The sequence below is a fragment of the Ctenocephalides felis genome, unplaced genomic scaffold (genome assembly GCF_003426905.1).
Source record: "Ctenocephalides felis isolate EL2017-DRISC unplaced genomic scaffold, ASM342690v1 CF-g0.4_SCAFFOLD_01886, whole genome shotgun sequence".
NCBI lineage: Eukaryota > Metazoa > Arthropoda > Insecta > Siphonaptera > Pulicidae > Ctenocephalides > Ctenocephalides felis.
In genome coordinates, this window is record NW_020538040.1 from 71648913 (window position 1) to 71659513 (window position 10601).

General features: G+C 31.3%; 1 protein-coding gene across 1 annotated transcript; it reads left to right on the forward strand.

Moving 5' to 3' along the window:
* Window positions 1–9863: 9863 nt before the first annotated feature.
* LOC113378300 (dynein heavy chain 12, axonemal-like) lies at window positions 9864–10601 on the forward strand. Its single transcript, XM_026618834.1, has 2 exons — window positions 9864–10062; window positions 10136–10601. Exons 1-2 carry the CDS (start codon window positions 9874–9876, stop codon window positions 10523–10525), a joined length of 579 nt encoding a protein of 192 aa, XP_026474619.1. The 5' UTR covers window positions 9864–9873; the 3' UTR covers window positions 10526–10601.

Below are 10601 nucleotides of genomic sequence, written 5' to 3' on the forward strand. Positions count from 1 at the left end.
TGATCAAAATTGCTGCACTACCTGGGCTGCTTGAGGAGTTCCAAATGTGTTCAGAATTGTTAGAAACTATTAACAATGGAGTTAATATATATTTGGAACAAAAACGTTTATTTTTCTCTAGATTTTTTTTCCTTTCCAATGCTGAGATGTTAGAAATATTATCTGAAACCAAAAATCCAATGCTCGTACAACCTAGTTTACAAAAGTGTTTTCAAGGAATTCATTCTTTAAAATTTGATAATTGTCTACGTGTAATTTCAATGTCGAGCTCTGAAAATGAAGAAATACTATTTTCAAATATAATATCAACAGAGGAAGCAGAAGGTAGCGTTGAGAAGTGGCTTGTTCAAGTTGAACAGCAAATGATACTAACATTGAAAAAACATATTGAAAGTTGTTTCGTGGAACAAAAATCAAGTAAATACAGCAATTGGTTAAAAAAATGGCCACAACAAATTGCATTATGTGTTTCGCAAATATCTTGGACCATTTCTTTGCACAAGTGCATACTAGAACAGAACATGGAAGAAATGAAATCCTTGCACAAGGAATTATTATCGGAAACTGATGATCTTGTGAGGAATGTGAGAGATATAACTATTGATAATTTATTAAGACTTATAACTAAAACTTTAATCATTTTCAAATTACACATGAAAGATGTAATAGAAAACTTAATAAACAATAATATAATAAGTGATATTGATTTCCAGTGGTTATCGCAACTACGATATTATTGGAATAACGACGTAGATGTTAAAATTATGAATTCTTCGGTGAATTATGGTTACGAATATCTTGGCAATAATAGTCGTCTGGTTATAACTCCACTGACAAATCGATGTTTTATATCACTTATTAATGCCTATCACATGAATCTTTGTGGTTCAATTGAAGGTCCAGCTGGTTGTGGCAAAAGTGAAACAATAAAAGATTTAGCAAAAGCAATCGCAGTTAGATGTGTGACTTTCAACTGTTCTGATAGTTACAATTACAAGTCTATGGCAAAATTTATAAAGGGTATAGTGACATCTGGGGCTTGGGGATGTTTTGATGAGTTTAATAGAATTAATGAAGAAGTGTTATCTGTAAATGCCGAACTCATTTCATATATTATTAAAGCAAGTCATGCCATGTCTCAAAAAGTAATTTTTCAAGGATTGGAACTCAAACTTCACCCAATGCGATTTATATGCGTTACCATGAATCCTTATTACGAATTTCGCAGTAAGTTACCACATAATTTACAGCTTATATTTAGAACTATGACGATGGTCATACCTCATTATACGATGATCACTGAAGTTAGTTTGCATGCCATTGGATTCGTTGATGCGTACAATTTATCTTTTAGAATTTCGCGATTATGTTCAATATGTTCTGAGCAGCTTTCGAATCAGAGTCAATATGATTTTGGTTTGCAAACTATAATAAACATTTTAAGAACTTGTGATACAACAAAACTCAATTTTTCCTATGAAAGTGAAGATATTCTAGTTTTGAAGGCAGTTAGAACTGTTATTGATCCAAAAATCCAACATAATGATAAATCTCTTTATGAGACTATAATAAATGATTTATTCCCAAATCAACAGTTTTCCCGCCAAAATTGTTCTGTATTAAAGAACGGACTTTTACAAACTGCAATTGAGATGGGATTGCAAAGTACAAACACAATGATATCTAAAATTTTAAATATTTATGAATCTCTGCTTTTAAGGCATGGATTTATTCTTCTTGGGGACACGTTCACAGGTAAAACATGCGCCTTAAAATTACTCGCAAAGACCTTAAACAAATTGTCTTTGACTAATACGAATTATAATATTACTGATTATGAATTCATAAATTCCAAATCAATCACAATGAATAAATTATTTGGTTCATTTGTTAATCAAACTGATGAATGGTTAGACGGTATCATTTCAAAAACGTTCAGAAAATTTTCAGAAGAAAGTTTTAACAGACACTGGATAGTTTTTGATTGTCCAATTGATGTAATATGGGCAGAAAATCTGAATTCTGTTCTTGATGAAAATAAAAAACTATGTTTAACTTCTGGAGAAGTAATTACTTTAACCCCTTTGACATCCGTAATATTTGAATGTACAAATTTATGCCATGCTTCACCAACTACAATTTCTCGTTGTGGATTAGTTTATCTAAATCTTGATACTTTAGGATGGCACTCATTAATTGATTCTTGGATTATAAATTGTAATCCTATTTGGAAAGCAGATAACGAGGAAATTATACGCGTTTTATTAAATTGGGTTATCCCACCTTCTATTAATTTTGTCTCTAAATGTACTCAGCTCATATCTGTGAGTGTAATGAACATGGTTTATACAGCTATAAATTTATTTGAAATGTTTTTAAATGAAGCTTGCAGTGAAAATGATAGTGATGAAATTAATAAATTTACAAAATCATGGATCCAAGCCGCATTAGTTTCCTCTATTTCATGGAGCTTTTCTGGGGCTATAGATAGCAATTCTAAATCTCGTTTTGATGAATTTTATAAAGAAATTTGGCGTGGCGCTGACGAATCAAATCCAGTACCAATATTACTAGAAAAAGTTGATATAACAATACCAAGTGAAGGAGTATTATTAGATTACTGGTATTTATATAAAATGAAAGGTTGTTGGAAGTCCTGGTTTGAACTTATTAAATCTTGCAAGCCTGAAGATAGTCTTGGAGTTATGCCTACATTAATACCAACAGTTGATTCAGCACGATATACTAACTTGCTTGAATTACATATTAAATATAAGAAGCCTATGCTTCTAATGGGTCCTAGTGCTACTGGGAAAAGTTTTTATATACAGAGTTATTTGCTAAATAAAATTGACGAGAATAGATACGAACCCGGATTAATTACATTTACATCACAAACAACAGCGTATCAAACACAAGAATCAATTATTTCTAAGTTACAAAAGAAAATGCGAGGTGTTTATGCGCCCTCAAAAGGAAAAACTTGTGTTATATTTATTGATGATTTACATGCGCCCGCAACCACAGATTATGAAGCACGACCACCAATTGAATTATTGAGACAATATTTTGATCACAGGCATTGGTTTGATTTGAAAGATAGCACTAAGCTTTTAGTTGATGACGTGCTTTTAATCAGTGCGATGAGTGTAATAGAAAGATGTATGCCGAAGATCACCGACAGACTTTTACGTCATTTTTTTATATACTCTATTAATGAATTTTCCGAAGAAACTATGCATAAAATATTCAGTATATCTTTACTGAATAGTTTAAAGAAAAATGGATTCCCAAGCGACATAATTGCACAAGTCACAATGATTGTATCCGGGACTCTAGAAATATATAAGTCGGCAGTCCAAGATTTGCTTCCTTCTCCGAATAAATTGCATTATATATTTAACTTTCGAGATATTGCTAAAGTTATTACTGGGTGTTCCTTGGTGCGTAAGGAATCAGCAGAGAATCGAAAAGTGTTTTCAAAATTGTGGGTGCATGAAATAATGAGAGTTTTTGGTGATAGGCTTGTTAATGATATGGATGGAAATTGGCTGATCGATAAACTGCAATTGTGCATACAAGAACAATTCAAAGACAAGTTAAACATTCTTTTAGAATACTATATAGACGATACAGGAGAAATAACGTATGATACGTTGCGAACATTTATGTTTTCCACTATGTTGGATTTAGATTCACCAGTTGGCGAAAAAAAATATGAAGAAATAGTCAACATTGATGCGTTTGTGAATAATGCCATGACTGGTGTAAATTTGTATAATGATTCTCATTTAAACAAAATGGATTTAGTTTTGTTTCCTTATGCCCTTCAACATTTATCTAAGTTGTGCCGGCTATTGTCGATGCCTAGCGGTAATGCCCTTATGGTGGCTGCTGGTGGTTATGGAAGAAAATCGCTCACAAAATTGGTCGCTTCGTACTTACAGTATGTTTTAGTGCAACCTGAAATCAACAACAATTATGACAAAGCCATGTGGAGAAATGATTTAAAAAAAGTTATGAAAGAGTCGGGAGGTTTTGGAAATGATGCGGTATTATTATTAACAGAATCTGAATTTAAAGAAGAATCATTTATTCAAGATATTGATAGTCTTCTAAAGTGTGGAGATATATCAAATATGCACAACACGGATGAGAAACAACAAATACTTGAAATTGTTCGCTTAGCAGCTCAAGGAGGAAATCGTAATTTGGACATAAACCCTTTACAAATATTTTCATTTTTTATGAATCGTGTAAAAACGAAATTGCATATTGTGCTTTGTTTTAGTCCAATCAGTTCAACATTCAGAAAGAGAATACGTCTTTATCCGTCTCTGACAAATTTTTGTACTCTGATTTGGATGCAAGATTGGCCAAAGGAATCATTATCCTTAGTAGCAAACAAGTTTTTAAATGTTGCAGCAATTGAAGAATATAAAAGAGATAACTTGATTACCGCAAGCAAATACTTTCATGAAAGCGCTGAAGAAATTTCAAACCTATTTTTTCAAAGTAATTCTTGCAAAATTCATATAACTTATGCATCCTATATATATTTTCTCAAACTTTTTTCTTCTTTATATAGAAGAAAACAAATTGAAATTACTAGTTCAAAGCATAGATACGATCAAGCTTTGTTAAAGTTGAGAAGAGCTTGCGATACTGTGAAAAATATGAAGGCTGAATTACTTGAACTTGAACCGCAACTTCAACAATTGGCTGAAAAATCAAAGCAGATGCTGAAGGAAATAGAAATCGAAACAATTCAAGCTGAACTTGCAACAGATCTAGTAAGAAAAGATGAAAGAATGGCAAATGTGCAAGCGGCAAAAGCGCAAGATCTGAAACGCGAGTGCGAAGCCGACTTGGCATTAGCAATTCCGATTTTAGAAGAAGCTTTAAAAGCTCTTAATACGCTAAAACCTGCGGATATTGTTTTAGTAAAATCTATGAAAAACCCTCCTGATACCGTTAAATTAGTTATGGCAGCTGTATGTGTTATCAAGGGTATACCTCCCGATAGAATTCCTGATCCGTCCACAGGAAAAAAAATTCTCGATTATTGGGGACCCAGTAAAAAACTGCTCGGCGAAATGACATTTTTACAACAGCTCAAAGAGTTTGATAAAGATAATATACCCGAAGTGTACATGGACAAAATACGTAAAGAGTATTTACCGAATAAGGTATTTAAACCTGAAGTTGTGGCTAAAGCGTCAAGCGCTGCTGAAGGATTGTGTAAATGGATCATTGCCATGGATCTATATGATGAAGTAGCAAAAGTAGTCGGTCCGAAGAAAGCTAAATTAGAGCAAGCCGAAAAAGATTTTGCCGCAACTATGTCAGTACTTAATGAAAAACGAGCTCTAGCTTGTCAGCTGGATGAGAAGGTAGCAATTTTGAATGCTTCACTTGATGATTCTAACGTAAAAAAACAGAAACTGGAAGATGATGTCGAGCATTGTACAAAAAGGCTTATCAAAGCTGAGAAACTAATAAGTTGTCTGAGTGGAGATCATGCTCGTTGGAGTGAGATGGTTAATAAGTTGCAAGGAAATATTGACACATTGATTGGAGACATGTTTATATCGGCCGGTATAATCGCCTATTTAGCACCGCTTACAGCGTGGTATAGGAAGAAGTGTATAGGCTCATGGATAGCATATTGTGCTGAATTTGAAATCTCTTGTTCTCATCCATACATGTTGACTGATGCATTGGGTAGTGATATCGAAATACAAAGTTGGTATGTGAATAGCTTGTCAGTTGATTCATTTTTGACGGATAGTGCCATCATACAAAAATATTCAATGCGTTGTTGTTTATTAATTGATCCTCAAAAGCAAGCTTTATGTTGGATAAAATCAATGGAAAAAATGAACAATTTAACGATTCTGAATACCTTAGAGTTACGGCATACAGCAAAAATAATGAAATGTATAGAAAGCGGTACGCCGGTTTTAATTCAAAATCTAATTGATCTTGAGCCAGCCTTTGATGCGTTACTTCTAAATTATAGTTTTAAACAAAACGGGAAAGACTATATATGCTTTGGTAATGCTACAATTAGATACAATAATATGTTTCGTTTATATTTAATATCAAATTTTAATAAACCACAATATTCAGCTGACGTTTTTAATAAAGTTACTATAATCAATTTTTCTTTGACAGAAGAAGGATTAGAGGACCAATTGCTTAAAACAGTTTTCACTAAAGAAATCCCAGATATCCAAGACCAAAATCAAAAATTATCTAAAGATATAACTTCATATAAAGCAGAATTGAAACAAATTGAAAGCGATATGTTGAAAATTTTATCCGAAAGCAAAAGTGATATTTTAGAAGACGAACATGCGATAGAATTACTTTATTGTTTCAAACAGAGTTCTGATGAGATACATCAAAAAGAGAAAATAAATAAAGACGCACAGTTTATTATTTATGAACGAAAGATTGATTATCGACCAATAGCTAAACATGCAAAGGAACTATTTTTTTGCATCAAGGATTTGTCACAAATAAACTTTATTTATCAATTCTCATTAAAATGGTTTATTAATCTTTTCATAATTTCTATTAAAACCAGTAATCGATCTAAAATCTTGAATAAACGTCTTGAATATTTATATGAAACGCTGACATATAAGCTATACTACGCAATTTCAAGATCATTACTGGAAGCTGATAAAATTTTATTTTCATTTATTTTATGTACTAGACTTAAATTATCGCGAAATGAAATTGATATTGATGAATATAATTTTTTTATTAATAAAACACCAAAGATAAAAATTGATGAAAATGAACATTTCATTGGTGATTGGCTGAATGACAGTGTTTGGAGAGAATTATGCGCATTGGACGCTCTTCCAAAATTTGATGGAATTAAGAAATCATTTATGACTGACCAAAAATGGAAAGAATTATGTAACGAACAAGTTTATTTTGACAATTTTCCTTCACCTTGGGATGAACGCTTAAACTTATTTCAGAAATTAATTGTTACATCTATAATACATCCAAATAAAATAATAACTGCAGTGACAAACTTTGTAGAAGCTGAAATGGGGTCACAATTTGTGGACGCGCCATTATTTGATATTGTCACATGTTATAACGAATCAAATTATATGACCCCTATTATATTTATTTTAACACCAGGCTCTAATCCTTTGCAGTATCTTACAAAATTTGCTAAATTAAAATATATGATCCATAAGTTACACTGTATATCGTTGGGTCAAGGCCAAATTGACAAGGCGTATTCATTAATACAGAAAGCCAAAAAGGAAGGTAATTGGGTATGCATAGAAAACTGCAGTTTATCACCAGCGTTATTGTCAAATTTATCAATAGACTTTGAAAATATAAATACAGCAAACACGCATATAGATTATCGAATGTGGCTTACAAGTACGCCATCACACAATATTCCATTGTCTTTGCTACAAGATAGTATAAAAATTATTGACGAACCTCCAAAGGGTGTCAAAGCCCAATTAATTAAATATTTTCAAACAAGCATAATTAAAGACAGCGCATTTTTTAATGGCTGTCCTGGTAAAGACAAAACATTTACTAAATTAATGTATGCTGTCTGCTTCTTCCACTGCATTTTGCAAGAACGCAGAGAATTTGGTGCATTGGGGTGGAACAAACCGTATGAAATTGATGAATCTGATTTACAAATATCTTTGCAGCAAATGCAAATTCTCATCAATAAATATGAACAAGTTCCATTCGACTTAATATCTTATGTAGTAGGTGAGTTAAATATTTCTTTGTAGTGAGTGTAAACTGAATATTCGTGTTCTTCCTAATTAGTTTATTATAAAACATGTTGACGCTATATTTTGATTAACACATTTCAATTCATGTTTACAGGAGAATGTAATTATGGTGGTAAAATAGAAGATGTTTGGGATCGTCGGTGTATTACTGAAATTCTGGAAGATTTTGTATGCCCTGATGTGACGTTAAAACATGGTTATCTATTTTCCAATATTTCTAAACAGTATGGTTTACCATACAGATGCGAACATCACGACTATATTACACACATTCATAAAGTGCCAAGAGAAACAGTACCTGAAGTACTTGGTTTACATTCTAATGCTGGATATACATACAATTGTATGGTAAGTTCATTTTGAGACGTTTTTGTGCATAACAAGAAAAAAATTTAAACACATTTATTAGTTTTTGTCGGGATAATGTTCAAACATGTTTGAAGCCTAAAATCTTGATTTAGAAATCTAAATTGACTAGTACTATATTTGATGAAGCTAATGAATGTCACTTTATATAGGTTATAGAATAATATTGTAATCATAAAAAAATCGGAAATAAATATTATTGTATATCTTTACGTTTCAGACGTTTTTAAATATTTTGGCATACCTTAAAAAAATAGATGTATGTGTGTTTGTGCGTATGTATAGATACAATTCTTAAACTCCCTTATATACTTCAAATAAATAATTTTAACAATTAAGATTATATAATACTTAGAAATATGAGATAAGATCCTTCATTTTAACTCCACCTGATCCAGTTTCGTTTACTTTTCATGTAAAATATAGATACGAATAAAGAAAGTTACAGTATTTATAATAATCTATTTGAAATCATTTCATATTCCTCGAATGTTTCATTACGTACGGTACAGTAAGTTTCAGCAATTTGCCTTAAGGCACGATGCCATGCACCACTAGTTAGATTTTCTCTTCCTGTTATTTCGTCTTGGATTGTTTGTATAATCTTTAGAGATGTTTTGCCGAATTAAATATTACTATATGAAATTATTTGACATATAAATAGTATTTTGAAAACATACGACTACGTAATCAGTTTCTTCGTAATTAACAGTAAGATATTTATTGGGAATAGTGCTGATTAGTTTTTGGCAAAGATCTGTCGAATCGTTACTTTGTAATTAAATGTAGAATAAAACTTATAAGCACTTTCAATGATAATTATAATGGCTATAGTATACATGGTCCGAACGAATATTCAAAAGTATTATAGTCCTACGAAAAGTGGTTAAAATATAAAAAAATCATTAAAATTTGGAACAATGCGCTGCATTTTTAGAACATACAAACTCGTGTATGTGTACTAAAATAAATTTTATTACTGTGATTTTAAGATTGTTTGAAACGTGACCGTTTTGTAACTGTTTGATTGGTTTTTAGTAAAAATGAAAATAAACATTTTCAAATAGCACCAATTTGCAAGCATTATATATATTTTATAACACTATTCCTAAATTTTCAAAATTTATGAATCCATCCAATCTAAAATTTAAAGCTGTTTTTTTAATACATGTTATATTTTTGATACATTTTTTCTAATACGAAATGAAGTAAAGAAGCTAATTTTTGTTGATTTTCTGATCCCACTTTACTCGACTTAAAATAATGTTGAAGATTACATTAGTTGCATTCAAAATCTCATCTCAAATTATTTCAGGTGTCTGCCAACTTCTTCAATTCTATACAATTATTGCAAGGACAAAAGTTTGTACAAATACCTTCTATCGATAATTCAGGAGAGATTCTTGCAGCAAAAACGAAAGATATTTTAGAAAAATTACCGAACAAATTAAATTTTGAAGCATTATGTCGTAAATTTCCATGCGAATATTTGCAGCCTTTGAATGCAATTGTTCATCGAGAAGTTGAGTTTCTTAATCGGTTATTAGATGAAATAAAATCGTCTCTTACTAGTTTAGTAAAAACTTTTCGTGGATCGATGGTTATGACAGAAGAGTTCGAAGCGTTAGCTAATGAATTGCTTATTGGTTGCATTCCAACATGTTGGGAAAAATATTTGTATCCCACGACGAAAAACTTGTCCGAATTTTTAATGGATTTTGTTGAAAGAATTAAATATTTTTGCAATTGGATTACAAGAGAACCTGAGGAGAATTCCAAAACACCTTCAACTTTCTGGATCTCAGGCTTTTGTTATGTACAAGGTTTTCTTACGGCTGTACTACAAAGATATTCGAGAGTATTCGAAATTTCTATTTGCGATTTAACTTACGATTTTGAGGTAAATGTACATATCAATAATAAATGCGTCACAATGAACATTTAAAAATTTTATCAAATATTTCATTAAATAGGTAATAAATAACATCGATCAATACAACGCAACTGCAAAGGACGCTATAGTTTATGGAATGTTTTTAGTTGGAGCTAGATGGAATAAAGAAACTAGCTCGTTGGAAGAACAGGATTTCAAAATAATAAGCTACAAAATGCCATTTATAAGATTCATTCCAATTTCAAAAGAAAATCTTATAGAAGATGATAAATACGAGTGTCCTGTTTATATAACTTCTACAGAACGAGAATCACTTTGTTCAACCGGACACTCCAAAAATTTTATTTTAAGTTTACTATTACCAACGAAAGAGTCACCGAAGCATTGGATAAAACGAAATGTTGCTGTTTTATGTCAGTTGAATTCAACAGATTACAAATTAACGCAAAATTACTCGGATTACTGGTGAAATTATTTTTGCAAATATTTTTGTTGAATACTAAATTTGGTAAACTCGACGGCATGTCTCATATATAGTTTATCCC